General features: G+C 36.5%; 1 protein-coding gene across 1 annotated transcript in view; it reads right to left on the bottom strand.

Annotated features, from left to right (window-relative positions):
* Positions 1–984: 984 nt before the first annotated feature.
* Positions 985–16,780, bottom strand: part of LOC124157103 (LMBR1 domain-containing protein 2 homolog) — a 33,276-nt gene continuing 17,480 nt past the window's right edge. The window contains exons 6-12 of the mRNA XM_046531599.1: positions 14,298–14,490; positions 13,313–13,494; positions 6,314–6,447; positions 6,101–6,206; positions 3,848–4,070; positions 3,413–3,550; positions 985–2,612 (exon numbers count right to left, since the gene is read on the bottom strand). Of these exons, the coding sequence (XP_046387555.1) occupies positions 2,332–2,612; positions 3,413–3,550; positions 3,848–4,070; positions 6,101–6,206; positions 6,314–6,447; positions 13,313–13,494; positions 14,298–14,490 (1,257 nt within the window). The 3' untranslated portion in view covers positions 985–2,331. The remainder of the gene's footprint in view (positions 2,613–3,412; positions 3,551–3,847; positions 4,071–6,100; positions 6,207–6,313; positions 6,448–13,312; positions 13,495–14,297; positions 14,491–16,780) is intronic.

Raw genomic sequence — 16,780 nt, 5'->3', positions numbered from 1 at the left:
ATTGAAGTGTTTTGTATCACCAGCAATCATACTGGCACACTAGTGCCTGAGAAGAAGATCTCATCTGTACCCGTAAGGTGCTTTTCTCAAGGTATATTTGTCGTGGTTTGTATTGAATTTTAGAACTTTCCATGGCCTACCATAAATTCTATACCATTTCAAATTTATTTATCGCTATCACACATTAGATAGAGAGAGAAATAATTTAATGATAGGAAAAATGAAAATACAGCAAAACATCAATTGTGGCTGCATTAAAGTGATGTTTAACTGCCTTTAAAGTTTGAATCACAAATTGCTAAATTACTCAGAGCGACAGATATTCGCAACGAAAATGAGAGGGGAAAAATATGTAAATGAAATTACTTTAAAAAAATCTTATACTCATATAAGTATTCATTCAGATAAGTAGGAAACATTTTTACCTGTCTTCCAATTTAAGGAGGAGTTGTGGCAGTTTGCAGAACAGAAAGTTATTGAAATTTACGGTAATTACTGAATTTTGAATCAGGAAAAGTCCCAAGATTTTATTCTACGCAGTATAATAAGTTTTCTTATTTTTAGCAAACTTAAGCACTTTGAATAAATTCAAGCAACAAGGGTTTTAATCAGGGTGTGGTAAAAATTATGAGCAATGAAGAACCACAGCAAACCACAACAGCCAAACATTCATTGCATTATTGCTATTTTTAAAACTTCAATGACTCTCATGGAAAGATATCCACCCATACACATCCAAATAATGCCAAAGCACTGAATGAGAGCTTCGGAATGAACTTGAGGTTTAAATTTCAACAGACAGAAAAATCATGAAATGATATTTCCCATTTCAGGAGGCCCAGTGAAAAGATTTTCTCTTTGCAATATTTTCAGAGGATTTCTTCTGGAGTTATGCCACACTTTTCTGATAGGATGGGGTAATAGATGCATCATCAAAGAACAAGCAAAACAAACACTCTATACAAGATCACTAAAAAGTCGTGATAAATTTATAAAATCACTGTATTATCAATCACATTAGCAGCAATACCAAGATACAACAATATTTTAAGTAAATCCCAAATAATTTCTTTCTGTTTCTAACAAACCTAGAAATCCTTGGTTTCTTTTTTCTTCTTTTATGCAAAACTATGGCTCAATTTCCAATGTTTCAACATTTTTTATGTTGCCTTTTTAATGAATACTTTAAAATTCCAATTTTATTCAATAAATGAGTCCTATAGAATGAAATTTCGTATACAATCAGGTACTCTAAGCATGTTGACTTCAAAATTTCTTTTGTAGTCAAAGAGATTATTTTCATATTCTTGTTTTCAAAGATTCAAATCTGCAGTATCCAATTTCAATTATGCGAAATGACGAATGGAATATAAAAATTTTCTCAGCATTTGGAGAATTTAATATGAATATGCTATAAAGAGATGGTGGACAACCTTACACCAACTTCAGATGAATTACAACCAACTATAAAAGCTTGGAATGTTCTGTAACTACAGATGAATAAAAAAACATAAGCCAAAATAGTCTAATGATGCAAAATATTCAACTACCTACAACCTCATCTGCATTGGCACTGGTACCCAAGATGACAAAATTTGCCACCGTGACAACAATAATCTCAAAGACCAATAATTAAAATTTTTCACCAAAACCATCCATTAATTTAATAACAACAAAATCCATGCTTAACGGTATAAAAATAAATCACAGTAATCATTTTTTTTCATAAATTAAAAACAATTCTTTAAATGATGATGCATCACTTTTCAAAACAAATCAATAGCATCCATAATAAAATTTTCACTAAAATTTCATGCAAGAAGAGTGAAAGTGAGCCTTAAGCAATAAAATCTAAACTGATAATTATCTCACGGAAAAAGTTCACATGTTCACTTCTACTGCACAGATGCTACTCAACAATCGACTTCATAATTTTATTACATTAAATTACAAGAATAATTATAAAACAAATATTAATAATTAAATAACAACATCTCAACCCTGCTGCACCATCACAAAGTCACTGGGATAGAGTGTAACAAAGCACAAAGCCTTAAAACCCAGCAGTAGCAGTACAGGAAATGCTGAAACCAATACTAGCTGAAGTCAACTCATGTTCTGTTCGAGAGCAAATCTTTAATATCTTTTCCCTTAATGTTTCACTTCACCATACTCCTATGAAGGGCAAAATGGAAACAAATTATCTGTGCAATCAATTTACAGCACTCAGGTGTTGAAACTATGTGAGAGACCGCAACCAGGATAACTAAAAGTGACAATGGAGGTACTAAGACAGTGTTTTGTGAAGGGTTGGTGAGAAGGGATACTTATTCATACGTCATCAAAAAGGCCACGCGCACTTCGGAGACCCCCCCTCCCACCCATTGTCTGGATGCTATCATCGTCCACGCCCTCAGCCTCCATCTGCTGATAAAGGCCCCAACTCCTTGGTCCCCCACGAGCACTCGGTGCCTCCGCACCCTCAGCCCCTGGCTCCCCAACTGCACCCCTCAACCCAAACGTGCCACCACTCACATAGTCCACAGGTTCAACATCCTGCAGCAGAACAGCGCGCGCAGATTCTGTAGAATCCTCACGGCGAATCGGACGAACTGGAGGGCAAAAACAAAATGAGAAATCCATTAAACTACAAGAGTCTCTGTTATAGTGTATTCAAATTCATGGTCATTCACGGCGAGAAGAAGGAGGCCATTGATCAATGTTACACCACTCAAATGTGTGATATTTTGGAAAGGTACAAAAACAGTTATGATAATTTAACCCAAGTTAATGAAAGAGGAGCCAGAAACTAAAGTCAACAAACATGAATAATAAACTCAGCATCACTTTTATTTAAAAAAAAGATTAAACACCGCAGTTTCCAGGGCATGCTTCCTCCACATCTCAAATGCATATTCCGTTCAAGAGATTGTTGTGTACACATTATTACCAGGATTTTGCATTTGGTAAAATTTTAAGCACATTTTTCATTTTCACACATGAATAATCAAATAATCCTGAGGAACCTAATAAATCCTGAGGATTCTTTCCTGTGGCATGTTTAAATATTAAAAATATACGAATGCACGAGAGGATGTGGAAAAATTACCACTTGAATTTTACAGGAAATCAAATTTTTTCCTATTTTTTTACCCTTCCCCCTGACATTTCATAAATTTTCAGACAAAATCATTTTCACCAACTTAAAAAGTTTTCCTGAAGGTATGTCACACTGTTTTGTAATAAAAAAGTGTAGCTATAATGACAAGTGTATGTATCATATATTATACCTTTAACAAAATGAATATAAAATGACTGAAGACAAACTTAAAAAATAATATATTAAGTTTACAAAGAAAAAGGATGATATCCAAATCTTTACTACCTGAAATAATTTAAAATTTTCCCTTACCACGGTCCTCTGGCTTCTGCTTTGCCAGGCGGTAACGAGAGGCTGGACCAGGCGGCAATCCTCCAGAAGCTCCAAACCTTTCACCAAATTCTCTCCGGCGGCTGACGGTATCCTCTGTCCTCTGTCTCCGTCTTTTCTCTGCAATATAATCATAAAAAAAAACACCATATTTACATAAGCTTTTCACCTAAAGAGGCAAAGAATTCTTATTTTGAGTATCACAGGCATTAACCACGCATGGATTACAAAAAAAAACAAAAGCAACAACATGATCAAATTATATTTTCAATATTTGAATGAATTTTTAGTATCTCCATGGGGAAGATTAATGATCACTAACTTAGAGAAAGAATGAATTAGGTAGATGACATAAAAATTCTTTTCATCTTCACGGAATTTGCATTGAAAATTTTACAACTGAAATGCCTTCCTTACCTCTGCGCACAAGCTCACGTCCCTCATCAACAAGCTCTGCGGTGAGATCATCATCACCATCACTGCCAGCATTGCCCTCCATAAACTGTTGAAATCCGAGCAACGTGAGCAGGCGTGAGCCGAGAGAAAAGTAGGTGGCAAGGCAAAGTGCCACTATCCCCATGGGGAAATAGATGTTGAAGCCATCAGATACAATGGATATGACATCCATGTGACCCATGACCTGAAATGGAAGAGATCACCCATCACACATGGCAACACACGCAAAGAATATACTGTGAATTCAAAATAGAATGTAATTTTGGAGAGGCACACAGAGGGCCTGATTTTTTTAACTCTTTCATTTCCAGGGATGTGAATTTATTGAAATAAAGAAAGCATAAATTGAAATCAAACGAAATGAATAACCACCATCGCTGATGAACTTAATTTATAGGTTATTTTGCTGGAAATCAGGGTTTATGATCACACAATAAATTCACTATTAAAAATATACATGACTTTACAAAATATGGATCACAAACATGAGTAAAAAGATACAAATATGAGAATTGCTAGCACACAAAAGTATTTTTGGCATCTCAAATTAAGGTCAAAACCACTGTTTACTTAATCCTTCTAATTACAACTATTTCTCCTAACAAACCATATCTCTTGGAGCAATTAAAGGTGGGTAGGGAAGGATTGGCAGAGAGATTCATTGCGAGAAAAAAACTCCAGCACCCGGATGCCCTGTTCACACTACCATCATTGTCAACCAGAGTACAGATGACGTCAGAACCAGCATGTGTTCACACATACCATGGTTAGACAGTGGCAACATCTGATGAGTGGTAAAGTAAGTCCAAGTGAAAAATGAATTGACAAGAGCAAATAACCTGTTGGAAGGAATTAGATAATGTGCAGGAAAAAGTTTTGTGCAATGATTTTCAACATTTATGCATATTATGAGCTGCTTATGAATTAAATAATTGCATTCCAGCATCGTCGAGCATTGCTCCTAGCTACACAGAAGTTAATTCAGATGTGTTTGTCCAACTAATCATTTCATTGATAGTGTGGTTTGCATTTTTCTACCCCTCTATTGAATTCGAATTAAAGTGACAATTAGTAATAATTTGGTTAGTAAAACAACATATACATACTACTGCTTGCCCTTGATTTGGATGTGTTGACAAATCATTGATGTAGGTGAAGAAAAGAGGAGCTAATCTTGAGCCTTAAGCGTCAATTGAGGCACACTTTTGGTGATTTGGATTTGAGATACACTTGTTGCAACAAAGAACATGACCCAATCTGATGCTATACCATAAATTAAAACTATTTTACTTCAATTCAATGGTGGATGAATAACTTGCAGAAATGTGGCTTTAATATTTTTGAAATTAAACTTATGAAATAAGAGAGAGAATGTGGTATTTTTTGTGATATTTAGTATCACACGGTGTTTCTAACTTTATCTTCTACTATTACTAACTTTAAATCCACTAATTTCCGTACTTCTGTAAATTGAAGAAGTCGACAATCTTAAGCCTTGGTTATTCATTTATTTACTTTATTATTTGATAAACATGTTTAATGATAGGTAGGAAAAATTGGGTTTAAACAGAATGGAAAAAATTTTGTCTGAAGCAAACTTGATGACAATTATTGCACATCAGCAGTAAAAAATTTTTCTTCCTGTTTTACCACCAGAGCACAATATTAAAGCCAATAACAACAAAAATTACCATTATTATTGGATTTAATATGCTTACAAACCATTTCAGAGTAACCCACACAATCCCCTCATCATTGCAACTAACAATTCAAAAAGTTTACCTCATTCTCATACTTGACTTCCAGCCATGTGCAACTCAATACATACTTGGAAAATGTCATCGAAATCATTAAAAAGTGCAAAGAAAAAGAAGCTCGATTGAAAAGATTCAAATTTACTCTCACAAGTAGTAGTTGCCGCGACACACGCACACCACAGCTGTGACTGCAGTCTGAAAAGGTCATCTTTGTAGCAATAATTTGAGTTTCAGCCATGTGAAATCTTTTCATAATTAGGAAACATAATTGTGGGAAGACTTCAGGAATGCTAGATGACTTTGAGCATGGATAAAACAGTAACAAATAGAAATGCATCCACTGGTGCTCCCCAAGTATACCACCAAGGTTACCTCTCATGAGTTAAGCATCGAAGCAAAAGGAGTAGTATACATACATGACAGCTCCTAAGTACACATAATCTTCACACTTTCTCACCTGAGTGTACTGAGTTTCACTGAATCGTCTCTTGATGATATGACTGTCCATGTGGATGAGGCCAAGGAAATTTAGGCACATAGGTGGAGTCAGCCTACAAAGCATCCTGAAAACAGTGCAAAAGCATCAAGTTACACCATTTCACTCATTGTTATAAAATATACATTACTAATTACTAAATAACACTCCTTGGAGGAAAAGAGAAATACTCACATCCCAGAAAATATGAGGCTGTGCTCATCGGTTTGATGGTGAGGAGCAAGGTAGTAAAAGTTAAGTACTCTGATCTTGAACAATGTTGAATAGGCACAGAAGCAAAGATACGCAATCACCAAAGTGGAGATAATCTGCAGTAAAAACGAAGATTAATATGAAAAACATGGAACCACGTACACGGAAATCATTTCAATACATAAAATAAAAAAAGATGCTTCACTTCTGGAATACTTTATTAATGTTTTCCGATTTATAAAAAAACATTCAAATTTTTTGCAACAACTCAAGCATTAAGTTTGTACTCATCCACCAGGAACGCAATTAGCATTTTTAATGTTGCAGGAGTTTACCAGGCACACTTTAACTATGATTCAATTGAGAATTTAAAATGAAGGAATAACAGGTAAGATTCCTTGGATTTTTAACAATAACAACCTGAGTATCTATTTCAAAGCATTACTCTATTGGGCAATATTGCCCCCTTTTACATTCACTCCAACATATCAGCATCATATTTCTTTCGAAAACTGGATTTAGGTAACAATTTTTAACCACAGAAACATAAGAGCTTAACGGTCGCCACGCTCGAAGACACTAGGCTGATGATTTGAGTTGTGCCACCAGCGATGACGAAGCATTCTTAGAATCGGATGCAGTACAGAAATCCTACAGAAGCACAACTGGGCATCGCTTAGAGCCGGTTTTATAATGCCTGGTTAGCCTTAACCGCAATATGATGAATCTGAAACCCTGCCATGAGAATATTTGAAAGCTACACAAAAGCAAAGTACAGTGGAACCTCGGTAAAGCGAGTACGGGCTATTGCGACACCCCCGCTATTACGAGAGTTCGTGGATGCACCGTCAACTGACCCTGTGATTAGCATGTAAAAGAAATCCGCTTTTACGAGGCCCCTTTGGTGTTGGCTCTCGCCATAGCGAGGGTTTCGCCACCGGAAAAACTTCTCCTTAATCTCTGTAATTGCTAGCGATCTGTTAGAAATGAAGTTAATGGAGTGCTCCGACTCAAATTTATCTGGTAAACTATCGTTCGATAAAGAAGTAGTTAATTTTGGTGAAAATATTTTGGCCATGCCCCTTATATACTGGTTGCTATCTCCGGCTCGGGATTTTTGCGTGAGGTTCCGCTTTTACCCCTCAAACCCCTCCCCTCAAACACAACTTTGGGCACAGTGCGAAAGCATATACCGCCGCCGACAGCGCAGTGAGTTCCATATTTCCCCTAGTGAGTGCACTGTGCCCAGAGTTGTGTTTGAGGGTCGGCGTTTGAGGGGTGAAAGCGGAATCTCTTATAACGACCATGATTTTGGCGGGTAGGAGGCAGTCGACATCACACCCGCACGTCAGTGAGTCGCGTAAGGAGAGAGGATTTGAAAGGCAGACACCATGGCTCAAACGCGGAAAACACTTAATCTAAGTGATAAAATCAAAATAATAGATCAGTGCGAGAGTGGCGCGCTGTCCAAAAGTGAAGTGGCCAGGAGAAATAATTTATCTTCCTCTTCGCTGTTCACCATTTTAAAAAACAAAGATAAGATTAGGTCTGCCGTATTGCGGGAGGGCAAACCATTGCACCAGAAGCGCTTGAGGAATGGTGACCATAAAGTGTTGGAAGACGCTTTGTTTGAATGGTTTTGCCATATTCGATCTTCAGGAACTCCCGTGAATGGGCCTATGCTTAAGGCTAAGGCGGAGTATTTTAGCGACAGATTAAGAATAGAAAACTTCAAGTGCTCGGAAGGTTGGCTGAGCCGATTTAAAGCGCGAAAGGGTATATCTCTTCATAAAATTAGTGGCGAAGCATGCGCTGTGAATCCCGAAGCCATGGAAGACTGGACTCCAATACTAGTGGAATATCTCAAGAAGTATTCCCCGCGAGATGTATACAACGCCGATGAAACTGCACTGTTTTATAATCTACTCCCTGACAAAACCCTTGCAGTAAGGGGTGATTCTTGCAAAGGTGGCAAGAGGAGCAAGGAGCGATTAACAGTTCTTCTGTGTACTAATATGGACGGATCAGATAAAATTAAACCAATGGTTATTGGGAAGTGGGGTCGGCCTCGTTGTTTTAGAGGGATCAAGAATCTTCCATGCACATATGAGAATAATTCCAAAGCATGGATGACTTCCGGACTTTTTGCTCAGTGGCTAAGGGCGTTCGACGCAAGAATAGGAGGTAAAAATAGGAAGGTCGTCTTATTTGTGGATAACTGCCCGGCCCACCCAAAAATCGACCTTAGGAATACAGAACTTGTTTTTTTGCCACCTAATGCAACTAGCGTACTGCAGCCACTCGACCAAGGAATAATAAAATTGTTGAAGCATCATTATAGAACTTTGCTTGTGAATTTTGTAGTCAGGCAACTGGAACTAAAAAACTTCAAAAGGATGAAGTGGAATATTTTGGATGCGATGCGTGCTGTTGTTTGTAGCTGGGATAAAATATCAGCTGATGCAATAGCCTCGTGCTTTAAACATGCTGGTTTTTCAGCTCATCAAGACGATGAAATCGAGCTTGATAATAATTTGGAGGACCCTGAAGGTTGGGAATCGATAGAAACTCATTTCGGTTCGTGTAATTATAGTAGTTTTGTAGAAGCTGATGACTCTGCCCCCACTCGTGAGGAAATGACTGACGATGCCATATTAAATACCGTGCGCAATGACGATGTACATGTTGAATCGAGCTCTGATTCAGAGGATCTGGAGGACAGTGCTGTTGCTCTTCCACCAAAATATGATGTATTAAAGGCCCTTGACGTAATCAATGACGTGTACAGGGCAAGCAGTGCCTCAGCAGACGATCTTGGTTCGTTTACTGCTGTTGAGAAGTATGTAATGCGTGCAACGGAAAGAAAATTGAAGCAAGCAACGCTTCCCAGTGAGAAATGGGTGGTGGAATCCACGTGGAACCCACGTGGAGAATTAATGTGGATACCACGTGTTTTTGGTCGTGGAATCAACGTGGAACCCACGTGGAAATTTGGTGGAAAAATTAAAACAGCAGTTGGTGCTGTCCTAAAACCATTAAAACCTCAACCACTCTATATCTAAACCTTCTATATATGTGTCTACGATTTTTCATGTGCTCTCATGGCTGCCTTTCCACGAATTATATAAAAATAGAATGTGCGATACATTTTCACATAACTAGCGTGGTTTCAGGATGATAAATTACGCAATGTCACCAGAGAGTTAAGTTCCACAAATTAGAAATTCTGTTTAACATTTTATGATAATCACCACAAATCCACTTGAAATCAACGTGGATTCCACGTGGGTCCAACCACTCAATATCCACCACCACCAAATATCCACCACTGAACGTGGATTCCACGTGGGTTCCACGTTGATTCCACCACCCATTTCTCACTGGGTTGACTCTTTTTTAAATTAATTTTCGTTGAAATCAAATGTTTAATTACTATTTTATTTTGTGATTGAGTCTAAGTGAGTTCCCAAGCCGTGGGGGATTGAAATAACGGCATATTTATTGTCTCACACAAGTTTATTTGAATAATATATTTTGTTTATTAATGTTGTACATTTTCTTAAGTTAATTTTATAATTTATGAGGAATTTTGCAAATTATACTTCGTTACCTATTCTAGATGCAGGTAATGTGCTGTTGGCAAGGGCGTCTGTAAAAAGTTAATGGTGCGCTTTAATTTTATTTCAAAACTTCTACATCCTTTTTAATATTTCACAGTCATGAGAGAATTGAGAATTTTAAAGTAACAAATTGATACTTATTAGATTTGTTGTCCATAGGGTTCATCAAATAAATATGCTTTTCATTTCATATATGAAATGAAAAGCATACAATATATTGTTACATATTATTTCCCATGCGTCTTATATTACCTGCTGTGTCTTGCAGCTTACTTATATATTACTGAATTGACATCTGCATATTTGCATAATATATTTCGCGAAGAACTTTCAAGTTAATATCTTTTGTACCATAGCTAATTTTGATTGAAATCGTTCATACTGCAGTGCATGCACTCAATACATTATAGCAATAACATCGCGGGCAGAACATTCCAATTACCGTATATCTCCGAATATAGTCCCCCTCTGAATATAGTCCCCCCCCTAGTTTTGAGACCCCAGTTTTGGGAAAAATTTTAAAATGCAAAGGAAGGCAGTTTTTCTGAGGTTAGCAAGTTATATATAAGATTCTAGAGTCAATAAAAACTATTTTTTTCTGTGAATAATAAGAACAAATCTGTTCACACATTTTCCATCACAACAAAATAACTATTCCTAAAATATGTTGTTATCCATTGCATGTATCAGTAATTTATAGTTCCTTAACCAGATGTAATGAAGTAATGAGAAAATTTTTCAAGTATCCAAGGCTATTGTATTTTTTTAAACACTCGCAAATTATTAATATTTTTGATTTCCAAATGACTACAGACAATGTAAATATATAAGCTTTAACATAAAGCCCATAAAGAGTATTGTATTTGGCCCTGAAACTTCCTTAGACCCAGTGTAACACACCCATCGCAAGTCATGTCAAATCCAAGTGACTAGAAGAATTTAGGAAATCTAAATAAAATTGTGTTAAATAAATTATAAATATTATAAAAATATTGCCATCTAATGCCTGCTAAGCAAAATAATTAAACTACAGGACTTACAAATATCAAAGTAATAAAATTAAGAAATAAACTTTTTCCACCAAACATAAACACTGACAAAATATGTTATCAATTTTCAATGCATCGTTGCGAATCATTGCATAAGTTACACAAAGAGTTTCTGCTCTGCATTTGCGCACAAATTCGACGATATTTTCCTCTAATTCTATGAATCTGCCGCATCGAGACCCCCGAAATGACTTCCGCGATGTATTAGCGCTTTGCAATCTTTCCAAAGACTTTCTTTCCACGCCAAATTTTTCAGCCGTCATATGAATACTATGATTTACGGCGCATTCTGCAACGGCTATGTTTAAATTGGCATCGAAACTCCGTCTTTGATGGCTTCTAATCTGCCGCAGGATTGATCCTCATCTTTCTACTTGATCCATCACCTCACTGTTGAACGTAAAATTATTTTTAATAAAGAAAATATCGCGAAAATAATTGCGAAATATTATGTGACGTAATTTATCGATCCTACTTACCCTGGCGAATTGAAGATACTCCTCCATATATTGATCGCACTTTCGATGCTGAGTCGCTGGATTTCGATCAAATGCAGTAATGCCGGCGCTTCTGGTTTAAAGCCATTGATTATTGCGCCTTTTCAGAAACAAATGCATTACCATTGCGCATTCTTGTTCTGTGATGGCGGTAAAGGCAGTGGTTGTAAACACGAACCGCACGGGCACATGGACATATAGTAGCTACGGCCGCAATGAAATGCGAAATCGTCACGAAAGGTTTACTTTATCTGTTTATTTTTCGCAATGATTTAAATCGTGTTACTATTAAATGAGCGACGGGTACATATACTATTGATTCAATTCTAGTGTTCGATTAGTGTGATAGTGTGTGTTTAGTTTTGATTTTAATTATTTATTGTTTTGCGTCATAAAGTGATCAGTGTCGATTGAATTATTCCAACAATACTTTTCCAAGAAAAATTAACGGCTACCCCATGGATTCCGTGAAAACGCGTATTCGATATGCTATTTGAATCGGAAGAATCGTATCTTTACAACATTTGTGGCAAAAATTGTCTTAATTTCCGGTAAAACGTGGCAGTATATAGTCATATCTTCGATTATAATCCTCATAAATATACTCAAATAGAAAGACTACGAGAACATTAGCCATTATGCCGTTATTTATAACTTGATGGTCACCTTTAGTATGCTAAGTTGGATTACACTCGATTATAGTCCCCCCCCCTTACTTTTCCTCGGCCATTTTTGAAAAAAAGGGGGGACTATATTCGGAGATATACGGTATTACTTTATTATTGTGAAACAACAGCTGTTATTATAACATTATTTTGCATGATTAGCAAATTTTTTACATCAATAATGCAGATAAATGCACTTGATAAAAGAGAAAGTTTCCCGAGGCAAGGTCATTCCGCCACCTTCTACTATTTTCGTCTGCGGAAACAAATGCGATACGATTTATCGCCTACCTTCAACGAAACGAACAGGTAACAATTACCATAACCAAACAAAAACCAATGGAAACATTGGATGAAGGATACAACCGCGATACAGCATTATCAATAATTCTTGGAATTTTCAGTAAACAAATACCGTATTAATGGATTGATCACGAAAGTGCTGTCAGTGCGAAGAAAAGTGTGGCTTGGTCAGTTGTGCATCGGAAAAATGATTGACAATGCAATGATTTTCATTCAGTACGGGGCTTATAATTTGAACGGCTAGTTTGCTTTTACGGTAAGAATATTTAGTGATGCAAAAAATATCGCCTTCTATCTGAATTCATGCTTCAGTTTCTCAGATAAAATTATCTTCGTCCCCAAACAAATCTTGTTCATATATAAGTGTTGACAATAGGATAAAGTTTACTTGTAATTAAGTTTGTTATTACGGTAAGGAAATAATATGATGCAATAAACATCGCCTTCCATCAGGATTTATGCATACGCTTATTGTACAGGAAATATCTCAGTCGCCACACCAACCCTGTTCGTATATAAGTGTTGACAATAGGTTCATTGGCTATTATTTGATCCACCTCCGGTAAAGCGACAATTCGCTATAGCGAGTGTTTATTGGAGCACCATGGGGTGTCGTTTTACCGAGGTTCCACTGTAGTTCGGAACAACATTCAGCTAAACTAGCAAACTTACATGAAAGCACACATAAATTGCCGTTTTTACGCTACAAAAATTTTTAACTAGACACCATAAAACCGGCCCTTAGAAAGCACAGAGTTACAAGAGGTGGCAGCACGGATGTGACAAATGGAAGCACCACAAAGTGGCTTCGTGTGAAGGAGTCTTTGAGCAGTAGTGGATAACTTACCTCAATTGAAAGGTAGTCATATTCTTCTTTGGCTACATTCAGAAATATAGCAAAGAGAGAGAGGGGAGGGTCCTTGTTGAAGAAAGTCACTTCGGACCAAACAACGGCAGCTGACAGCAATCCAGCAATGATGGCAAGTAGCTTTCGAAATTTGGCCTTCATAACGCATTCCCAATACCACTCTAGAGTTACAAATGAAAAAAAGGATGACTGAATCAACTTCAATTGTAAAATTTTGTCTTACCATTACTGTCATATAGATCATCTGTAGTGAACACATTTAACTCCAAAGAATAAGATTCATGTCACATCAAAAATTCTCTGATATCAATTTTCAAGAATCTCTTACATGCATTACCTTGTAATTGAATGCACCAATATCACCAGGAATGATAAAATGAAAAACTAGGTGAACATACAATTATTTTCTAAGCAACAGTCATGATTATGCAAGAATGAAGTACCCCATTTAGGTATACCTACTTTCTGCTTAAAGGAAAAATTAACGGAAACCAGAATATATTCACACAATTAAAAGGAAATAAATTATGCTTCAGCGCAGAAAACCTTTGAAGACTTAACCAACAGGAAAGAATCGTTACAAAACAAAAATCAAGAGTTTAAGTATCACAAAAATATAGTCCAATGGCAATGCGGTCAATGCAATTGTCATTGAAGGTGATATTTCTATTATTGGTTATTGATAAGTATTTTGAGTATTAATTTATCCCATTGGTTAAGCAATCATAATTTTCATCTGCCAAGAAGCACTGACTGCATGCATAAGCAAATGATCAAAAGTTGTTCAACATTTGAAAGTATGTTAACCATTCAACATGCAACACTAAATCTTATTGGGAAGAAAAGACTTAAACCTTTTTCATATTTACGGGGCAAAAGTTCAACATTTAACCACATACTATGCTTATCATGCATTATCAATAGAAACCCAACGTAAAATTAAATACAGTTTTAAGGCACTCACCAACTTTTGGAGTATAAATAAGTCGGATGGGTAGTGGATAACCAGGATCAAAGGAATGCACAAAATTCCTGCCACCATTTAGTGAGTATCCTGCAGCCAGGTTTTGAGCCACATCTTCCAGCTTGACAACACGCTCCACTTGCATCATCCATTGTGCTTCGGTGCGATGCTGAGTCTGAAGGGCTTTAATCACCTGATAGAAAGGTTTTCCATTAATATCCTATCGAGATTCACTTGCAGATGGTGAGAAGATGAAGACCATGTCAATAAATACATTCAGCGGTCTACATACTAAACTCAAGAGAAATTTTAAAGAAATCACATACTTCATAAGAATAAAATAAAATTAAACTAGTGAATGCCACTTATAAGTTTTTACTGAGACAAGGACATTTTCATATCTGGAGGGTGGGCCAGAAAAATGCATTTTTTTCTAGGATCAAATTTGCTGTGTGCGGGAAAGTTGTCCACCTATAAAAGGATCTCAGATCCAAAATATTTTTAAAATTTGATGATATATAACAATTATGCCTTAGCCATAAAGTTTAAAATTTTGCACAAATTAAGACTAAGTTTGGTGACACCTATGGAAAAGAAATTACAGAAACTAAGCCCATGTAGGTAATAACCAATTATTAATAAAGCTTTCAGGATTATATGAATGCAGTTTATTTAAATGATTTTATGGTTTTGCAATGCATGAGAATGATCAAGAAATTTCAGGTTCAGGCAACTTGCATACCACCTGAAGTGTGTTGCTGCTTCTGGCATCACTTCAGTATTTGCCTTTTGGAAGCCAAATTTGCGGTAAATTAAATACTTTTCAAATATTGTTCCTTTGTAAATGTCTCAATAATCCTTTAAAAAGAAACGATTCCCACAATGTAGCTATAAAATCGTTTATTTTGAAATTATTTGATAAGGTACTAAGCTCAAAATTCCATTCTCCAGAAAATATTTCAAGGATTGAAATTCCTGTTGAACTGCATCCCAAAAGGCTGGTAGCATAGCATAGTTTTATTCTATATTTAGAAATCAAATGGTTATTTAGTAGGACAGTAGGTAAAATTGTAGAGACAGCAATAATGATAATGATTGTGTCCCAAGCAAAGAGCAACTACGTGCTTGAAGGTGACAAAAATCTCAAGTGACACTCGCTTCCTAATTCAGGCTTGCCTTCAAATTTTTACTCTCATTTCAAAAGATCAAAAAAATAAAACTATCAGACATCATACAATCAGAGGTCGTGTATGGGTCAGCAGTGTCAACATTGTCTGAACAAATAGAACAACAGCTGATAACTATGATAAATAAAATTTTAACGTGTATCTCATCAACTGCGTCCTCCCAAAATTGGGTTCATGAGTGTTTTCGAAAACGACCTTCTTCGTTTTCTTCCCACCTACAACAACGTTGTGATAACTGAAGATTTTAACTCTGATCTCCTTCAAGTCAAATCTGATAGTCAGTATGTTAGGAATTTTACCTTGTGTAACAATCTTCATTTAGTTCCGTTTACTGCAACTCATCATACAGCAACCAGTCATACTTTACTCGATCTGTTTATTGTTGATGACCCTGATAAGGTGATCTCATACTCTCAAATGCCTGTCCCCTTTTTGTCAGCTCATGATCTCATTCACATCTCCTATCGATTTAAACTCTATACTACACCCCCAAAGCCTTTTAAATTCCGTAAACTTAAAAACTTTGACGAATGTATTTTCCAGAATGAACTTGCGGCTTTGGATTGGAGCGATATCTTTAAGTCCGACAGTATTGACCTTAAGGTCGATTGCTTTAATGCTCATTTACTGAAATGTATCAATGCTCTGGCACCTCTAGTGACGTGCTATCCTAAGCACGTTCACGCACCTTGGTTTAATGAAGAAATCCGTAATCTAATAAGCGAACGTAATCATCTTCATAGATTATATATTCGCACCCAAAAGCCTGCAGACTTCCAATCATTTAAGGATTATCGCAATATGGTCAAAGCCTGCATAACGGAAGTCAAACACCATTACTATACATCAAAACTCTCGAAACTCGGTGACCAAAAGTCCATATGGCATGAATTGAGGAACTTCGGATTAGTACGTACGCGTTCCAATGCCCTGCCAGGTCATATTGACATTGATAAAATAAATCAATTTTTTACCTCTCTGTCGAGTATTACCAGCGACACTGCAACAGATGCACCGACCATTGACGACCTTCATGTTCCGTTTGATGCCAATAATTTCTTTTTTCAACACATCACTCCGGATGTTGCCCTGAAGTACCTTAAGAAGACGAAATCTAATTCCCCAGGTCACGATAATATTTCTATTATGTTTGTTCATAAAGCCACTCAGTTCCTACTTCCATTTATCCTTGAAATCTTTAATTATTCCTTATCCTACGCAAGATTTCCAGCTGCCTGGAAAAAAGGACTTATCACGCCCGTCAGAAAGGTCAAGAAGCCCGAAAATCCATCTGAT

The sequence above is a fragment of the Ischnura elegans genome, chromosome 1 (assembly GCF_921293095.1).
Source record: "Ischnura elegans chromosome 1, ioIscEleg1.1, whole genome shotgun sequence".
Classification (NCBI taxonomy): Eukaryota; Metazoa; Arthropoda; class Insecta; order Odonata; family Coenagrionidae; genus Ischnura; species Ischnura elegans.
The sequence above is the reverse complement of the archived record's forward strand: the minus strand, read 5'-3'. Positions and strand labels throughout refer to the sequence as shown.